A 20,234-nucleotide genomic window follows, 5' to 3' on the forward strand; every position below is an offset into this window, starting at 1 on the left:
GTGCCTTGAAGAGTGCTTGACATATTGTAAGCACTCAAATATTTGTTGAATTAATGAAATAACTGGTTTCTAATGAAGGGCCTTTTATCTGAGAGCTTTGTTCTCACAGGGAAAGCGGATCCTTAAAACTCTGAGTAAGCCCGTTCTGAGGAAATGGGCATGAGGAGGAGTGATTTTTTTTTCAGTTCTCCATGAGGTCTGGCTTTGCAGTTGCTGAGGCAGGTCCTACTTTCCTTTACTTCCCCATCTATGCTGACCAAGACACTCATCCGCTGAAGGAAATTAGCATCCCTGTGTTCCTGCAACCTCAAATTTAATTACAGCATTCAGTATGCAGCCCTGTGCAAGGAAGAATGGAAAGAGATTAAAAAATACCAAAAACTGTTTTTGTTTTAAGAAACAGACAGCATGGCAAGATTATGAACTGTAGAGTCTCAAAGACTGGGGTTTCCACCCAGGTTATGCTCTTTACTAATCATGTGGCCTCAAGCAAATTACTTAACCTCTTTGAACCTCGATTTTCTCATCTGTAACATGAAGATGATCTCCTCCTCACTCTTTACTGTGACAATCAAGTGTAATAACGTGGCAAAATGCTTAGTACGGTGTCTGCCATACCACTCAAGTGAATGAATCAGTCATTATTATTCCCATCATCCAAAAAACTTCAAGTTGACCTTGTTGACTAGTTCATTCAACTCAACAATCTTTCTAGGTGATGCTGAGGGTTAGTTTACAAGATATTGCTCTGGAAAAATAAGGGTATTCATAAGTATCCTAAAGAATTAGGATATACCATATAGAGATAAAACTTATAATTAAGCATACATGGAAACACTGAGGAATTTTGGATAATCTGAGTTGTTACCATTAGGAAGAAGTCATATGAAGAAGCTACCACTTTGAGGAGCATTTTATTTTTTTTTAAGATTTTATTTATTTATTTGTCAGAGAGAGAGCACAAGGAGGGAGAGTGGCAGGCAGAGTGAGAAGCAGGCTCCCTGCTGAGCAAGAAGCCTGATGTGGGACTCGATCCCAGGACCCTGAGATCGTGACCTGAGCCAAAGGCAGATGCTTAACCCACTAAGCCACCCAGGAGTCCCTGGAGGAGCATTTTAAAGATCAAAACTGGATGAGTGAGAAAAGGATAGAAGCACTTTAAATGGGGAAAGGTGTGGGTAAGAAGCCCCACATATGGGGCTGTATGTGCTATGACCACAAACAGCTCTGCCTGGTTGAAGCAGAGAGGTTGATCCAGAACATCATAGGATGAGGGCAGTTAGGTAATGTGGTAACTGACGGGAAAGTAACAAGACCAATACCACCTTCTAGCTGATGATAAATGGTGACACTGTATATGATTTTGTGCATTGATTTGCCATTTCTCCCTCATTTTTCCATCTACATGGGATCTCAAAGATGAGCAATCGTAGTTCTGGAGGTGGATATGACAGACCATTCTGCAAGCACTTTAAATCCTTCAGGAACGTAAACATCTTGTGACCTGGAACAGTCACTTAGGATTCTGACTCAGACTGGGAATCTGAGCAATGCTGTGCTAATAAGCCAGAACCAGGCCATAAACATCTGGCTGCCCTACTTGATGGATCTTTGGCATGTTGTCAGCAGGCCCTGTGAAGATAAGGTTGAATCTATTAGAAAATATCTAAGGTCTGCATGGGAAAAGAAGTCTTTTGGAATGAAAACAAGGCAGGGTACCTGAATATGACATCAGGATTTCCCTACTTCACTCTATTTCTATTAGATGAGATGGGATGGGGACTGAGTGCTCAGGTCAACTTTCTAAGGCACCTGGTTGGCTAAAGGAGGCTATTTAAACAATTTTTTTTAAAGATTTTTTTTTTTTATTGGAGAGAGAGAGAGAGAGCGCGCGCATGAGTGGGGGAAGGGCAGAGGGAGAAGCAGGCTCCCTGCTGAGCAGGGAGCCCAATGTGGGGGCTCATTCCCAGGACCCTGAAATCATGACCTGAGCAAGGCATCACGCTTAACCGACTGAGCCACCCAGGCACCCCTAAAGGAGGGTATTTTTAACTCTAATCCCATATTCACACCAAGCTGCCTTCCAACTGGGGAAGTGAGACTCTGGAACAGAGTCAGCATTTAACAAATATGTTAACTACTATGTGCCAATTACTCGGAAAGATACTATGCCAAGACAATGAGCTTGGCCATCCTAACCATCACCTCAACCCTCAGTAATTTCATCTCAACTTGATGTTCCAACAATTATATGTAGTTTAAATACTATTGGCTGATGTCGTGTTTATTTCCAACCCCAATTTCTCTGAAGTTCGGATATTTATTTCCAACTGCTCTTACACATCAAAAATGTCCCACTGGCTGTTCTGACAGCACTTACAACTCAAAATGCTTAACACCAAAAACCTCACCTTCTTCCTCTCCCACCCACTCTATCCACAAGTCCATCTGAAACAATGAAACACTGCTTATCTTCTGTAACCACTACATTTGTTAACGGTGCCCTCAGTGACACAGACACCTGAGCCAGAAATCCAACTCCCCACTGACTCATTTCTCTTTCTGTACCCACATCCCATCTAAAGAGCAACCGAGGACTGTTGGCACTCTTGAATTTATCCTCTCTTCTCCTCTCCTTTCCCACCACTACTGACTAATGTGACCTTCATCATCTTGAGACTGACACTAAGACTTCAACTGCCTCTGATTTTTCTCTCTTCCAATCCATCCCTTATAATGATTTCAATATAATCTTTTCAATTTTCTACTTAGCATCCCTCAAAGACTATCCATCTAATAATAGCTCCTACTCTTTCACCAACCACTCAGACCCTTTGTTTCTGCTGCTAAGCAGCCCTTGCTGTTTCTCCCTGCTGCATGCAGCCATTCCAGCTCCACAGAATGCATCGTCCAGGTCTGTGCTCACTCATGGACCCCTGGCCTAGAAGTCTCTTCTCTCATTGTTGTGTTATTGTTGTTGTTGTTGTTGTTGTGTTGTTTTTAATCTGATTATATCCTATAAATAGTTCAAGGCCCAATCCCAGAGTCCCTGATGCCAGCTGGAAGACAGAATGGCTCTCTCCTCCATGATTCCATAGATTACTGCATTCCATCATCACACACCTATTAGAATTCACTGGGGGCTGTGGTGAGGCTTTAGTCATCTTTGTACCCCAGCACCTAGCACATGCAGGCACTTGATAAGTAATGGTGAATTTCAATAGCAACTGTAGCTCTATTTCCAGAAGTTCATCTAACAGTATGACCTAGGCCTTATCTTTAAAAGTAGCCATTCATTTGATATGCTTTGTCTTTTATTGGCAACTAAATACACACAAACTTCTCTGGCTAGGGGTCATTTTCTGGCCAATATAAATGGTATTATGATCATTCCTAGGTACATTGTGTGGAACACCACTAACTTGCTCAATCTCAAACAACAACCACCACCACCAGCACCCAAGGTAAAAAAAAAAAAAAAAGAGCCCCCTGCAGAATAGCAATGATGCGGTTAACTTTGGCTGCCATTGCTCCTTTCTGAACTATGCCTTCTGCATTTATAATGAACATCTCTGTTCCTTTAGAGCACCTGGAGCAGAAAAATAGTGTATAACTGAGACTTGTATTACATTCTAAGTGGAGATGGCATGGGTTAATCCATAACCAAACATCGAATCAATATATCAATAAAAAAAAATGGTTCTATTTCTTTTCTTGTCTCAAAATGTTTAAATTTCCCTCATTCACATAGAAAAGTAATAATTCATGGTATTTGAAAGATAACAGAGAAGTAACTGTCATTTATTTTACTACATGTGAACATCCTCGAGGAAATGGTGTTATCTTTTTTTTTTAAGTTTATTTATTTATTTTTTTTAGTAATCCCTACACCCAGAGTGGGGCTCAAACCCATGACACCGAGATCCAGACTCGAATGCTCTTCCAACTGAGCGAGCCAGGTGCCCCGGAAATAGTGTTATCTTAAAACTTGTTCAGAATTGGTAATTTTATACTTACATCTATTTTCTGAATCATATTACCCTTTTTTTTTGCTACCTTTGTAGTTCAATATGATAAATTCTTGCTCTAACAGCGGTTATTGATTACTCTTGAGATATTAATGTCCTCATAAGAGGATGTCAATTATCACTAGTATCTGTGGAAAACAATGGTGCTGTGTGTGCCTAGAGAATGAGGGACATTGTCTTGCTCAATCAGTTTTCAGTCAGTGAGCTCATCAGCTAAATCTGATGGACTGACAGAGAACCCAAACATGAGGAAGGAACTGTAATGCACTGACTAAGACAGTATGTTGGTTTGCCCAGAGCAGTCAGATGAGGGAGGGCACCCAGCCAAGTCAAGAGATTCAGGCCAGACTCCAAATGAGCTTGAGCTAACAACAAGACAATATCTCTTGTTTTCAACCCTGTGCAAATTATAAAAACAAGAGGATGTGGCCATTGTGGAATGTTCCCCCAAACATCACTTATTTAGCTGGGGATTGAACAGCTACATAATCGCAAAGGCAGGCAGTTGAAGAAGGACCCAGCCCTCATCCCGGGGCCAGAATTTAGAAGGATCCACAGCGAATCCAGTGACCTATATTTTCCTCATTTAGCCAAGAGGTTTAGAATAGAGAACTTGTTTCCTACCAAAAATGACACTCTGAGTTAGATCCCAGTCCTGGATCTGATTTGGACACGTCCTTTAACCTCTGAATATCTCATTGTGGAAATAACAATTTAAAAAAAAGTCCTATCTAGCTTATATAACTGTGCACAGCCAATGACATAACATATTTAAGAGTCTTTGGAAACTCCAAAGTGCTATGTAGAGGTAAGATAGAATTGAGTTCAGGCATCTACCAAGAACACTGGCTTTCTTCTTTTGAATTCTCATCAAATATTGATGATGGCAACTATTATGCCAGGCACCGTTCTTAGTGACCCCATGGACATAAATATCCTCCAGGAGTTTTCATTCTCAAAGGGAGATTCAGACAATAAACACATAAACTCCGTATATTATATAGTATGTTGGAAAGTGGTAAATGCTATGGAAAACAAAATAAAGCACGGTAAGGGGGGTTGGGAGTGCAGAGGGCACAGTAGGGGCTTCGATATTTTAAAAAGAGTGAGCAAGTGACATTTGAGGGAAGGCCTGAAGGTAAGCAAAGGGACTTGTAGGGAAGAGTTCTCAGCAGAGGGGAAGGCCAGTGCAGGAGAGGGTCAGACAAGAAAGGAAAGGGGGGCGAGTGAATAGGCCAATAGGAGGAGAGGAGTTCAGAGAGATAGCCACTGTTAAGATCATGGAGGGCCTTTTTGGTCATTGTAAGGTCTTTGGTTCTTACTCTGACCCAATCTGACTTCTGTTTTTAGAGGCTTCCTCTGGCTGCTAAATTGAGAACAGATTGTAGAGGCAAGGATGAGAGCAAGGACCCAGTCAGAAAGCTCTGCAGGAGACCAGAGTGTGGTTTGGACCAGTGTGATAGTGGTTGGGATGTTGAAAGTGGTCAGTTTCTGGATATATTTTAAAGGTAGAACCATCAAGCCTTCCCCACAAATTAAATGTACAGAGAGAAAGAGAGGATTTGAGGAAGATTCCAAGGGTTTAGGACTGAGACAACACAACAGGGATGTGCCAGTCTGGAAGGGAGCTGGAAATCCTCCCCCTTTTCTCCTCCTAATTGCCAGGATATCTTCCTTCAAATGTGTAAGTGTGGATAGTGTGGGCAGAGAAACAAAACTGAGATGGTCCTACTTGGTGACTGCTGGAAGGGATTGATCACTTATAACACTACTTCTCTTTGGACCTCAGGTTCTCTGACTGTAACATAAGATGGATGGGTCAGCTGGATAGTGGCAAAATTCATTTCCAGCTACTAAATTTGAGAGCCTAGATGCTGCAACCAATTCTCATATTTTTCAAGACTTTTTAAAATATATTTTTTTCTTGAAAAAGTCTAAATAAGGAAATTCAATATTTAAAGATACTCTCTTTGGTTTAAAACAAAATTATCTTATGGTCCTAGTTTGAACACCAAAAACAAAACAAAACAAAAAACTTAGTAAGACAGTAAGACATTAAAAACAAAACAAAACTACCATGTCCCATAATTGTTTATACAGTACCTTGTTCCAGGGAGGTACGTGGCTAATCAGGAAACATACTTCCTATGTCATACTTAATTAGAAGTTTCGCTCACAAGGTTAAATTACAGCATGCATTTTGTGTCACTGTGAAAATATTCCCTTTCACTTTAATGGCACATGGGTGGACTAAAAATGCTTCTAAGGCTGCCTGGAAGGACATTTGGCTCTTATAGGTTCTTGCTGTCTTCCCCTAAAGAACTTCCCCTTAACAACTGCACTAGTAATAACATTGGTTCAGGAGGGTAAGAAGTTAGTAGAGATGAATAAAGACCAAGCATCTAGATATTCACAACCTGATGCTACAAAGCAATATAATATAAATATACACAAATTAATTTGAATCTGTAGATAATCTCTCAAACAGTGTAACCTACATCACATCTGGGCACCTGGGTGGTTCAGTTGGTTAAGCATGGGACTCTTGATTTCCTCTCAGTCATGATCTCGGGGTCCGGAGATAGAGACCCCTCTGCCTCTCTCTCCCTTTCCCTCTGTCCCTCCCCCCTCAAATAAGTAAGTAAATCTTTTTTAAAAAAACCTACAGCACATCTCCCCTTCTCCACAGCATTCCATCAGGCCAGCAGAACATCAACATCAGCATCACTGTAGCTTGCATATACCAAGTGCTAAACATGTTCCAGGCACTGTGCCAAGGGTTGTCATGACAACTCATTTACTGCTCACAGCCACCCCATAAGAAGAGTGCCATTATAATTTCCATTGTCAAGGAGGGGGATTCACACCCAGGACTGCCTAACCTCAAGCCCAAGCTCAAGAGCGCAGTGGAAGGGTCGTGGTTCGGATGGAGATGGAATGCACTGGCACTTATTTCAACGTACTGTCTTACTGATATCATACTCTGTCTTCTAAGCTCTCCATGCCCCCTCGGCTTGAGCGCAGAGACCAAAATTTGTGTTTATAACACCAGCATTTTGCAAAGCAGTTACACATGAACTGAAAGTCCCGTGTTAGCTCCACGATGAGTGAGACCTAAGCTGTCTTGTTCTTCTGGTTTTCCCAGCGTGAAAGCAGAGCCTGGTATATTCCATAAATACTTGTTGGGTAAATGGCCAGAAAGATGATCCAGAGGGTGAGTGAAGAAAACTGGGGGAGAGGTGAAAAAGGGGACTCCCGGGGCGCCTGGGTGGCTCAGTTGGTTAAGCGACTGCCTTCGGCTCAGGTCATGATCCTGGAGTCCCTGGATCGAGTCCCGCATCGGGCTCCCTGCTTCGCAGGGAGTCTGCTTCTCCCTCTGACCCTCCCCCCTCTCATGTACTCGCTCTCTCTCATTCTCTCTCTCTCAAATAAATAAATAAAATCTTTAAAAAAAAAAGGGGGGGGGGACTCCCGGTGATGCCCCCAAAGCCCCTCTCACTTACTTGCAGGTTTCCACCGTGAGGGGCCACTTCTGTCCCCTCCTTCCTTCCCTCCCTCTCAGTGACCCCGCTGCTCCGCCAAGAGAGGCGCCGGGCTGCTGCAGCCCGCCCCCTGGGTGGGTGGGGGTGAGCGGCGGAGGTCGGGCTCCAGGAGCTACACCCCACGCACGCATCCCAAGCACGCACGCGTCCCGGGCACGCACACTCTCACAGGCGAACTTCACGCGCGCGATCTCCCACACCCCCGCTCATACTCTTCACACGCCCTGGCGGGCGCACGTTCTTACACATACACCTATGCACAGACTCGCAGGATCACATGCTTTCTCACACACATTCACACGCATACTGTTCACACTCACCCTCTCTCACACACGGCCTCTCTTATTTGCCCCTTCATATATTGACACACTCCTATATTCACACAGTCATGCTTACAAACCCCCACTCAAGCTCTGAAACACCTACACGCTTCACATACACAAGTACACACAATCACGCACTCATATTCGCACTCTTCACACACTTGCCGACACATGCATTCGCTTCGCACACACCCCGTGTCCCACTCTCACGTACGCACTCATTCTCACGCTCACGCACACTTCACACGCGCTTGCGCACACAGATTCACGCTAAATTCTCCCTCCTTGCACACACGCTCGCGCATGCGCACCTGTCGCGGCGAGGACGCAGCGCGTAGCGTGGATGGCAGGTGGTTGGGGGCCGTTGCCGGTCGCGGTGTTCTCGGGCTGTGGGTTCAGTACGATCCCTTAGAGTCGCTTCGTTTTCCAATGAGAAATAAATTAGGGAGAAGGAGAGATCGGGACCCAGAGAGTCGAGACCCCAGAGAGGGTACGGTGTGGGTCTCCAGCTCCCGCAGCGAAAGCGCCGGGAGCGGCGGACGCGCTAGGAGCGCCTCGCATCCTCTCACAGTCTATCTCCATCTAGGGAGCGGCCTCCCTCGATTTCACCCGCGTTTGGGGTTTGGGGTTGAGTGAGGACCGACTTCGCACCGGCCCCCAGACGCGCAGCCCGGGTTCGCCCGCTCAGTCGCTGTGGTCCAGGCGACACAGCACAGGACGCTGTGGGCTGGGGTGGAAAGAAGAGCAGGGTCTTAGGATGAGAAATCCTCGGTTTGAATCTTTCCTCTGCCCCTTGGAAGCTCTGTGCCTTGGACAATTTGCGTAGCCTCTCTGAGCCTGTTTCCTTATCTGTAAAATGAGAAATCATTCAACAAATATTTATCTCTTAATATATGCCAGCTCTAGGCTAGGTGTTCGACACAGACGGCGAATAAACAAAACAGACCCAGTTTCTGTCCAGGTGCAGCTTGCAGGCATTTGGGGAGGGGCGAGTACCCAACCAACCAGTGGACCTATGTATTGATTACAATCAAGGCTTTAGAAGTAAAGGAATAAGCTGTTGCTTTTACCCACTTCAAATGTCTTTCAGCACTTACTATGTTCAGGGTGTAGGGGCATAAAAACAATCACATTCTCTGGTGCCAGTTTGTGCCCCATCATATGGGCCACGTTAAACTGGCCTCTGTGATCTTTAATATATAGGAAAACCACACTAACCAAGAAGTGGACAAAAACCAAATGAGTAAATAATAAAAGTACCTACCTCGCAGGGTCATTGTGAAAAATTAAAGATACATTAAAAAGCTTAGTTCATACCCTGGCACATAATAGGTGCTCAATAAATGCTAGGTATCATTAGCTAGTATTACCTAGTGCCTAAAACTCCACACCCCTGCATTAGATAGACAGGATCTGAATCCTGGCTCTGCCATCTTTAGTTGTCTGACCTTGTAAGTCTTTGAACTTCATTAAGACTGAGGATTCTCATACAAGAAACAGCCATAGGGGCGCCTGGGTGGCTCAGTGTTAAGCGTCTGCCTTCGGCTCAGGTCATGGTCCTAGGGTCCTGGGAAATCGTGCTCCCTGCTCGGCAGGAAGCCTGCTTCTCCCTCTCCCGCTCCCCCTGCTTGTGTTCCCTCTCTCGCTGCGTCTCTGTCAAATAAATAAATAAAATCTTTTAAAAAAACAACAGCCATAATAATGGCATTTTATCTGTCAGATAAAATGAGGTCATGCCGGCACGGCTCCTCATTCAGAGCCAGGCACATGGGGTTATGGAAATGGTGGCTATGAAGATTGGCATCCTGGAATGGCACCTGCTTCCTCCTGTGCAAAACAGACCAGCAAAGGGGGCACCTGGCTGGCTCCATTGGAGGAGCACAAGATTCCTGATCTCCCGGCCCTGAGTTTGAGGACCGCCCCCCCCCCCCCCCGCCCTGGCCTTGGGTTTAGAGATTACTAAATAAATCAATAAACTTTAAAAACAAAAAAACCAAACAGACCAGCAATGCTGGAAGGTTTCTCCAGGCCAAAGGAATGTTGAAATTTAGGGAACAGTCCCAAGTAGGGGCTTCCAGGACACCAGGCCTTCAAAGGGGATGGAGAGTGGGGCGTGGGGAAATTCCCCTGGCAGGTCCATGTTGACGCGGCTGCTGAAGGAGACAGGTTCGTCCAGAAATTGAAGGCTAGAGAAACCCCCGGTTGGGCACCTTTGGGGTGCAGGCTCCAGGCTGTGAAGGAGCCTTGGAAGTAGAAACTCAGCTCGGAAAAGGTGTGCCATCTGGGAGAGATGATTGAGCCTCTGCTCCAGCTTCCTGGTTTCCCTCTGCGAAGCCCAGCCCTCTGATACTTCATTCCCCAGCCTCAAGGGCACATGGACCTGCAGATCCTGGATAATAATAAAAACCACCGACAGCTCTTACCAGGCACCAGGCGGGGCGCCAAGCAGTCCTCAATTCCTCACAAGGACTGGAAAGTGGCAGGCATTTTCCTATCTCACAGGCTCAGAAACAGATTCTTCCACCAATCTCCCTGGCTTCCTTTCAGTTCTTGCAATTAACCAAGAGAAAGTCTTCCCTGCTTTTGTGTGCGCCCTTCGGTGGCCCGCAACACATTCCCCATCCCTCTTTCCCAGGCCAACTGCCACTCATTCTGCAAGTCACCTTCCCAGACTTCAGCTTTACCCACTCACTCCTAGAGCCAAATGGTCGTTTCTCTCACATTCACGCGACCTTTTGCGATTCACCGCCACTGAGTTGAGTTGTTGAAATTCCCAAGGGACCAGTCTTGTACAACAGCATTCCCCGTATGCCACGAGCCCAGCATATAGTAGGCACACCATACACGCTTTCCAGCTACCAACTGCTGAGTGAGGCTCAGAGAGGGTAAGTTCTTCTCTTCAGGTGCCAGGAGTAGCGGGTAGGATTTATCCGTTATTTCTCAACCCTCACCTGCATCAGAACCACAGCCAGCGTTTTTTGTTTAATTCTTAAGCTTGGGCCCCATACCATTAAGTCAAAATCTCGAAGGCATCCATACTTTTATAACGCTGTCTGGGTGATTTTTGCAGATGACCAAGGTTGAACACCAAAAAGCCTAGATGGCTAAAAATTAGAAAGGTTCACTCTCTTTTTGGTAGCATTCAAACAAAAACAAAAACAAAAACAAAACTCTTGAATTCCATTACTAAGCAGCGATTTCAGGCCAGGGCTTTCAGCAAACTTTAGGCCAAGGGAAGTGGGGAATTCGTATGCGTGTGAATGATTCAGGCCTCCTCTTACGCTCCCAGCAACACCCTCCGACCAAACAAAAACCACCAACTTTGAAAAAGGTAGTTAAAAAAAAAAAAAAAAGGCCAGCGCCTAGGGAACTGGGGAGAGAGGGAGGGAGGTGGAGCATTTGCTTCAATTATCCGGATAATTGTTCCCCACCTCAGGCCATTGTTACTGAAATGAAACAATATTCTATTGGATACAGTCTTGGCCTTTTCAGGCGTGCTCCCCGCAGGGCCTAGCACACGCTGGGCACTGAGTAGGCGCTCAATAAATTTTATTCTGATGACAGAGGAGAGCTTTAAGGGTGGGGGAGGGATGCCCTGTTAGGCTGAAGGATCTGGGGGTGGGCGAATATTAATTAAGGGGAAGTGGGGAGCAGAGAGGCTGTGTGGCGGGGACTGGGTGTCATCAAAACTGTTCAGAGGGTCCGGAGACCCGGCTGTTCCCGAAATTCTGATCCAGACTCCTCACTCGTTTCCCAGCGTCCTCCTCCCAACCCCCTTCTCCGAGGGCCGAATTGAACTCTGGCGCCTGTCGAGAGCACAAAGGCGAATTGAGGTTTCTCAAAGGCCCATCCGCTCTGAATAAACACTAGGGAGAAGCAAGGCCATCTTTCGGAGGTGGGTGAGCACGAGGCCCGCCGCCTGCCCTCTCGGCCGAACGGGCTCGCCTGCGCTGCGTTCAAAGTAATATTCGGGCAGCTGACGGGAGAGCCGAGCCCCGGAGCCCCTGTTCACTCTGCAGGCGTAGGCATGTGAGGACTGCCTCCGAACTGCCCCGCTTTCATCCCGACTCGAGGCTTTTCAAGAGGGGCTTGGGTTCTCCAAGAGTGTGTATTTGCTAATTGCAGCCTCGGCTTTAATGAGATTCTTTTAACCTATCCCCCCCCCCGCCCCCGCCCCGCAATCCGGTTTGCTGGTTACAGCCTTATCTGGGGATCCTCGTTTTCCACCCTGGCTATACATCCTGTGAACAATCGCCTCTGCGGCTCCTGAAAGAAGAGCGAGCGCCCCATTTCTGCTGAATGCACGTCTCAGTTCATCCAAGGCTGGCGGGCTTTTGATGGCCACAATGCGAGTTACGCCCAAAGAGTGTCTCTTTGGTCAGATCGACAACGCTTGGCTTCACGTTTGCAAGTTAAACGGGCAGAAACCCAGCTGAAACTCCCACGCCAGACGCCGGGGACGTTTCCCTCCACCCTGCTCAGAGCCGAACTGGGGAATGGGTCTGGGCAGGGGGAGGAAAGAAGGGAGGGAGGGAGAGTTGTCAAGAGGCGGCGCGGGAAAAGAGTCCCGATTCTAAGCCGCCATCTAGAAGAAAGGGGGGGAGGACCATTTTCTCTAGTATATCCCTCTTGTTTTTATTTTTATTTTTTTTTCATTTTGCTTTGTTGGCAGCTTTACCCAAACAAAACAAAAAATAAAATGAGAGCGTTTTCTCCTTGTCTTCACCTAGGTAGCTGCTTTCCTCCAGCCCCTGAAAATGTGACTCCTTCATAAAATCAAAATTTATGATTATTCAAATGTTGGGGACTGTGAAAAGAGAGGAAGAAAGAGAGAAAATTAATATTGCAGCTGTTCTTCTGATTAATGAGAGATAATTGCTCATGAAAAGTCACCCCTGTGGCATTTTGTTGTCTCCTGGATCTTTGTTCTTTTCCACTATTATTGAGGACTTTCTTGAAGACTAAGCGGTTCTTTTCAATTTTTGGGTATTCAGAAAGGGTTGCCTGGTTACGGAGAATGGGGAAATCTCGGGCTATATCGGGTAAGATGTGCCACAGACAGCAATATCACAATGCCACTCAGAGAAAAGGATGGATACAAGTTAACGATGCGCTTTCAATAAAACATTCATAGACTTGTTCACGCTTTGATAATGACCTCATTAAAGGGAGCTGGGGGCAAGTAAGTCCTGTCTCCTGTTTGTGTTCGGCTAACAAAACCCAGCTTTGAGATCATTCATCGCTTTGGAAACTAATATGAAATCAATGTAAGAGGAGCAAATAAATCCGAGGCCGCCCCGCCAACTCCTGGGCTGTCCCGCCCTGCTCACGGTCTCTGTTTGGGGCAGGAGAACCGTGTGGGCAAACGCTAAAAAAATGAGAGAAAAAAGGACTAGGGATGGGGGGGGCTCTCTTTCGTGGGGGGGTGTGTGCAGAGGAAAGGGCAATGTGCGAGTTACAGCCGGTAAAACAGCTAAGCACATCAATAGGTCAGAACTCTAGGGCCTGCGGAATAAGCAATGCTAAGTCCACATTCTTTGCTTTCCCTGACTTTGCCCATGAAAGGAAATAGAGTGAGAAACAAGAGGGGAATGTGGGGTCCAGGTCAGGTGTGATCCCGGGTGGGGTAAGTATTGGAAGGCTTCTTGAAAGCCACAAGCAAGAATCAAATCTCAAGGTTGAGATAGGAGGAAAACTGCTCACCCAGGCTCAAGTGAGAGAGTCCAGGGGCAAGAAGGTGGCACCTCTGAACTGCTTTGATTTTTTTCTCATTGGAGAGTAAGGATGGGGTACCCTGACTGGTGTGTGTTAGGGGAGTGGAAGGGGGGCAATTTTGTTACCTTCTTATCTGTGACATTGTCTTGCACTCAAGGAAGACAAAGCCATCCTCTGTCATCCCAGCAAGAGGGAGGAAATCAAAGGATCCTCCTGCCCCTTAAAAGAACTAATTTTCTCCTTGAATTATGAAAGTAATGGCTTAGGTAACAGCCTGTACTCTGTACCCGACTGCTTAATACCGAATAAATCCTTCCACGTGGCTCCCCGAGTCGTGGCAATTAGAGCTCATTATAGGCTCATAAGAGCTCTCATTTCAGGGATTACTTAATGGACGATGAAATTTTATCGGACAGAATCACTGAGAAATAAAATTGCGTGGCAGCAGGGGCACTGTGGGGGCACACTGACAGGCTGCTCAGGGGTCCCCTCCTGCTTTGAGCAGGTTTGAGGAGCTGCTGTCCTGGGGAAGAGTCTGGCTGGGCAGGCCAGCCACATAGCTGCTCAGGGCCATGGAGGGTAGGCTTCCTTTGGGAATGGGGGTGGCAAGCCACAGTGGGGCCAACTTCTGAAGATGGGGCTGGGTCGAGAAAAGAAAGAAAAACTGAGAGATCCAAGAGAATTAATGAGGAGAATCTGAGGAGAGCCTCCAGTGTGGAACGTGACCCCCAAATTCTTGCTCTTGGTGTGTTCAAGCAATTTATTTTTTTAAAAAATTTAAACTTTGTATTTTAATCCCACTTAGGTAACATGCAATGTTATATTAGTTTCAGGCATACAATATAGTGACTTAACACTTCCATACATCACCCTGTGCTCATCACCATGGCTTAAGCAATTTAACCAAGTCCTCTCTTATAGGCAAGTTTCTCAGACATGGTCTGCTTTCCACCTCAAGTCTGGCCCCGAGCTACTGCACCCCTTTTAGCCCTAAGTAATGCCATGGGCCTCTCACTTTTCTCAAAATTCCTTAGCACTCCAACTGGATGTTTCCAAACTTAGACATAAATTAATTTAGTTGCTCATGCTTCATAATTAGGATTCTCTAAAGTCAAATGGTCCTCACATAAGCGCAAATTCCAGCATATTAGCATAGGAGTTCTTCCCATGAGCATACCCAGAACAACAGGGAACACAGTGACCCAAACTGTAAGCCAAAAACAGACCTCTGATAACCTTCTACCCAATCCAGAAGAGGACAAAGGAAAGGGAAAAGCTATTACTTTCTTTGAGCACTTACAAAGTGCTCACATAAGTATATATTATATAAATTACACACACGCACACACACTTGCAGAGTGGGGAAATCATGTCACCTGTTTGGACAATTCAGGCCTGTAAAAAAACACCCAGCCTTTAAGCATCTTTTAGAGGTTGAGCTTCCATTCTTCTTGGGGCTGGAATGATTCTGGGACTACCTGCGTTCTGCTGACATGAGCGAGGGCGGGTAGGCAGGCAGGCTGGCTTGAGGCTGAGCGTCTGTGATGGCTGCATCGCCAAACCTTGTGGTACAAAAGTAGTTACAGCTGAGCAGCCCTGAGTTAAGCCCTGAGACTCCTTAATTGTTGTCACAAGATGTTGGATTAGCACATTTCTGGAATAGCTGTCTGTTTACACTCTGGAGACCCACCGTCCACTAACCGCTTTCTAATTGAATTCTAATCACATTCAAATAGCTCAATAACCAGCCTCAGCTGCAATTCATAAAACTTTAATTGCCATCCATAAATCCTGGGCTCCCCAGAGCGGGGCGTCCCTACAACCCAATTACACTTCTCTAGCAGGCAAAAGAAACGGTCCCAGAGATGAAAAAGGGGAAAGGAGGGACAGACAGAGGACAGAGAGATAGCCATGCCTCCAGCCGAGAAGCTGATGCTCCCCTAGGATTTGGGCACTTGGTTCTCAGAGGTGGAGGGAGTCCTGTCCCCAAGTTTCTTAACACCATTGTGAACTCAGGCCTGAAGTCAGCTGTTTTGGAAAAAGGATCAGACTTGTAGCGGTTGCTCACCCTCCCTGCTCCAACCAGATTTTCTACAGGGGCAAAAAAGAGAAAGCTGTCACCTCTGCCACCTTACCTTCCCCAAAGATCAATAGCCCCTATCTTGGCAGCCACCCTCTCTGGCCTAGCCACGGAGGCGCAAGTCTTCCGCTGGGGCCTATGCCCCTCAGATTTCCTTTACCAAGCCACGGCTCCCATCCTGAGGCAGGATTCCTTGAGTGGCTCAAATTCCTTCAAACTCTTTCAGCTTTTAAAGGGGCGCAGGGGTGTGGGGAGAGAGCTGCTCAAGGTCTGTAAAATAGAAAGGCGCAGAAAATCACAGGACCCAGAGCAAAGGCCTTCCCCAAGCCTGCTCAGTCTCCAGGAGGGCTGGGGTTTGGGTCCTCTCTCCAAAATCATTGCGACGGAGTTTGCAGGGTTGTCCTGGAAATGCATTGGCTTGGAGAAGGGAGAGTGACTCTTCGACGTGTCTCTTCACCAAAGGGTACACTGCCCATTACAAAGGAGCACAAGGAAGTGTCCTTGATCTGAGCGGCCCCAGGAAAGCCCCAAGTGCAAAGGCACTTTCAAGCATTAGAATGAAAAGCTCTGCGGCTTCTTAGGTGGGAGGCTTCACTCTTGTGCCGCGGATCGGTCACGAACTAACCACCTGAATGACTTTGGCCAAGTCCAAATGCTGGGGGACTGTGTATGTGTCTGTGTGTCTGTGCGTGTCTGTGTGTATCCGTGGTCCAAGCCGCGGTGCCGGACTCGGCCGCCGCCAGCCCGCCGCCCACACAATCGTGCTCCAAACAGCAGGCCTCACGCTCTTCCGCGCGCAGCCGCGGCTGGTACAGAGGAGCGGGGAGCACTGGGCATCCCTATTAAAAAGGCCTCAAGGTCCCCACCTGGTGCGCTTTTCGGCCGGGAGTGGGGAAGAGTTGGGCTGGGGCCCGGGCTAGGGAAGGGGGTAGGATGGGGGATGCGGCTCTGATTTCTCGAGAAAGCGTGGAGAAAGAGGGGGAGGAGGCCGGCCTCCCCGCGAAATTAACAAAACCTACACTTTGCAAAGTCTCCCCCATCCCCCTCCTTCGAGTTCTTCCCTGCCGCGCGCCCGCCCCTCCTCGCCGCTTCTGTTGTGACTCGGGCAGCCTATCCCGAGGGTGGGGAGCTGCTGAGGAGCCTGAGCCGAGCGGTACTCCGCAGCATCACGTGCCGGGGTGGGGGCTATAAAATCCCGGAGCCGGGGCGCCGGGCGGGGGACGTGAGGACCAGCCCTCTCCAGGGACCCCTTTGTTCGCAGCCCAGACGCCGAACACCTCCGCGTCCCCGAGGGCTTGACCGCCCGCGTCCGCGCCGCGCCCGGGGCAGAGCTCAGAACAGGAGAGGGGAGGGGGCGCCACCGCTGGCCCGGCCCTCCGGCCACCCACCCCTCCCGACATGTCGCGCTCCTTCTATGTCGACTCGCTCATCATCAAGGACTCCTCGCGGCCCGCGCCCTCGCTGCCTGAGCCGCACCCCGGGCCAGATTTCTTCATCCCGCTGGGCATGCCGTCCCCGCTGGTGATGTCGGTGTCTGGGCCCGCCTGCCCGTCCCGCAAGAGTGGCGCGTTCTGCGTTTGCCCACTCTGCGTCACTTCGCACCTGCACTCCTCTCGCGGGCCCGCCGGCTCCGGCGGCGGGGGCGCAGGCACCGGGAGTGCAGGGGCCGGGGGTAGTGGGGCCCCGGGGGGCGCTGGGGCCCTGCCCCTGCTCAAGGGTCAGTTCTCTTCGGGTCCCGGGGACGCGCAGTTTTGCCCACGCGTGAGCCACGCTCACCATCATCACCACCCGCCGCAGCACCACCATCACCACCATCAGCCCCAGCAGCCGGGCTCTGCCGCTGCAGCGGCGGCCGCGGCAGCCGCGGCGGCGGCCGCGGCGGCCTTGGGACACCCTCAGCACCACGCACCTGTCTGCGCCGCCACCACCTACAACGTGGGGGACCCGCGGAGATTCCACTGCCTCACCATGGGTAGGGCGGGGGCTCTGGGCACCTACGCGCCGCGCCTTCCCGGCTCCCAGGAGCAAACTTTCCGCCTCCAGTGGAGGAAGTGGCAGCTTTGGGGGGGGGCGGGGAGGGGGGAGGAGGGGCTTTTCGTGGAACTGTGGAGTCGTCCCCAGAAGTTCCACGAAGGCGGAAGTTAGCTTTCGAACCTCTCCAAGCAGCCTGGTGCCTGCACTCCCGGTACCTGGTGTCCGAGTCTTGCGTAATATCGGGGCCTTTGGGACCTCGAACTTGCGGGTTGAGAAACCGAAGGCTAAACTGGCTGAGGTGCAGGGTGGGTAGGTTTGAACTTAAGTGTGGCATTCCGTCGTCGGGGCTAGCTAAAGCCTGTCGATGCTTTTGGCTAAGCCTGCCTGCCTCTCTGCTAGGCTTGAAGGGAGCCGACCGGACAATGCAAGCCTCCACCCCTCTTTAAGCCTCTGACTTTACAACTCACACATCAAAGGCCTTCACTTGCTGTGGGCGTCTCTATCCTTCCCCGCCGAGTAAAGAAGTGCCCTGAAATGGGAAAGGGTGAGGGATGGATACAGGTGTTTGAATGAGCTTCGCGGGTGGGTCCTGGAGAGGCGTCCTTTCCAAGGGATGGCACGTGGGGTGGGATCGCCTCACCCGAGAATTACCTCTCTGCCCTCTCTTGGCCGGTCTGCAGGGGGCTCGGACGCCAGCCAGGTACCCAATGGCAAGAGGATGAGGACGGCGTTCACCAGCACGCAGCTCCTGGAGCTGGAGCGGGAATTCTCTTCCAACATGTACCTGTCTCGACTCCGGAGGATCGAAATCGCGACATACCTGAACCTGTCAGAGAAGCAGGTGAAAATCTGGTTTCAGAACCGCCGGGTGAAGCATAAGAAGGAAGGGAAGGGTACACAGAGGAACAGTCACGCGGGCTGCAAGTGTGTCGGCAGCCAGGCGCACTACGCGCGCTCCGAGGATGAGGACTCCTTGTCGCCGGCCTCGGCCAACGATGACAAGGAGATTTCTCCCTTATGAAGGAGGGCCGCCTCCCTCTCACCACACGCTCCTGGCAGCCCCCACAACACCAACGCGGCGGACACCCGGGGGCCCAAATCCACGCCCATTCTGTGGTCCCATCTGCAGAAGGACGGAGCTGAGCATTCTGCGGGCATACGTGCCCAGCCTGACCCTTCAAGTCTCCTCCTTGACCTATTTGTTTGAAGCTACACTCAAAGTTATAGGTCATTTTTTTTAATGTAAATAATCTAGATTCAACTCAGCCTTGTCATATAACAGAGAAAAAAAAAAACACGGTTGGCTTAAGTTTAGCGCTGTATCTGGGATTTTGAAAGCGCATGTCATTTCCCCCTTCCCTACTGTATTTCAGAACCTAAGAAGAACACGGGGTTTCTGGATTATTTTCTGTTGTTGTTTTTTAAATGAAAGTATTGAACTGCAAATAATTTAGAAAATTAAACCCTGTAGGTCTTGCTTTCTGAAAATTTGCCTGGGGAGAGATTGGAATTCAAGTTGCGAAGTCCCTTTGTATGTGAATAGTTTTATATAAAATTTATATTTATATTTATTTAAATAAATGAAACAAAATCAAGGTTTTAAATTTGTGGTGTTTGCGCTCACCATCTTTCCCCGGCTCCCCCTCACCCATATCTAGAGAAAGGCATGGATGGAGGGATGGGGGGGAGCGTGTCTGAGAATTTAGAGGAAAGTGTTGACTAAAAACTAGTCATGTGGGGCTTTGGTTGAAGGAGTTTGTGGCACACCCTCAGTCATGATGTTGCCTACCACGTAGGAACTCCCCATCCTCAAAATAGCTAAACCGCTCACAGTTGATAGGACAAGTCACTCCATTTAAAGTGACACTGACAATTAATGACAAACTTTTTGATTTATTTAGCAGGGAAAGGTAAAAATCCCTTACCTAAGTATTTATTTTCTGTAACAGTTCCCCTCTTCCCCCTTTCCCCCACATCTCTCTTGGTACCAAAACCTGAAGTATGTGAAGGAATTTGAATAGTCAGACTAGTTTTAGGAAGAGCAACAATCCATCAAACAGGTTGGAAGCATGCACAAGGAAACTTACAAATGATGCTGCAAGTGACTGGAAACATTAGTTCCTGGTTGTTCCTCTAGCGAAGAAACTGGCTGATTCCATCAGTGCTGAGAAAACAAAAGGGCAGGGACAGGGAATTATTCTGCCCAAAGATTTATATTCTTACTTTTCCAAAATAGCTCTGAGGTGCCTTTGGACTCTTGCAATTTTTCTTGGTCTCCCTAACTTTAACCTAAATCTGTTCCCTTCTAATCCCTTTCTTCCCATCACCTTGCAGAGTTAATTCCTGCAAACCTGCTCCTGGAGATTTACTCTGGCTCTGCCCTCAGCAGGGCAACCTGGCTCTTTGCTCAGTGCAGCCAGGGTCTGTCACCTAAAGAAGACAAGTGAAGCTGGAAATATGGAAACTAGATCTCATTCCCTGCAAGCTGAGCCCACTAACACCCATTGATATTATTTCTGATTATTTTCTGTAAAGATGCCACCCAAGAGGTTCAAGCCATAGAACTGTTTAC

At 48.2% G+C, this 20,234-nt stretch overlaps 1 protein-coding gene and 1 long non-coding RNA gene across 2 annotated transcripts; one reads left to right on the forward strand and one right to left on the reverse strand.

Annotated features, from left to right (window-relative positions):
• Window positions 1-724: 724 nt before the first annotated feature.
• LOC118552924 (uncharacterized) lies at window positions 725-17,731 on the reverse strand. Its single transcript, XR_013446139.1, has 3 exons — window positions 17,598-17,731; window positions 8,205-8,742; window positions 725-1,632 (listed from the first exon to the last, which is right to left on the reverse strand). It is a non-coding gene; the product is annotated as an uncharacterized LOC118552924 (long non-coding RNA).
• Window positions 17,025-19,217, forward strand: GSX2 (GS homeobox 2). Its single transcript, XM_036119685.2, has 2 exons — window positions 17,025-17,660; window positions 18,343-19,217. The coding sequence occupies exons 1-2, from the start codon at window positions 17,087-17,089 to the stop codon at window positions 18,681-18,683; spliced, it is 915 nt and encodes a 304-aa protein (XP_035975578.1). The 5' UTR covers window positions 17,025-17,086; the 3' UTR covers window positions 18,684-19,217.
• The last annotated feature ends 1,017 nt before the right edge of the window (window positions 19,218-20,234 follow it).

Source organism: Halichoerus grypus, chromosome 3 (genome assembly GCF_964656455.1).
Source record: "Halichoerus grypus chromosome 3, mHalGry1.hap1.1, whole genome shotgun sequence".
NCBI lineage: Eukaryota > Metazoa > Chordata > Mammalia > Carnivora > Phocidae > Halichoerus > Halichoerus grypus.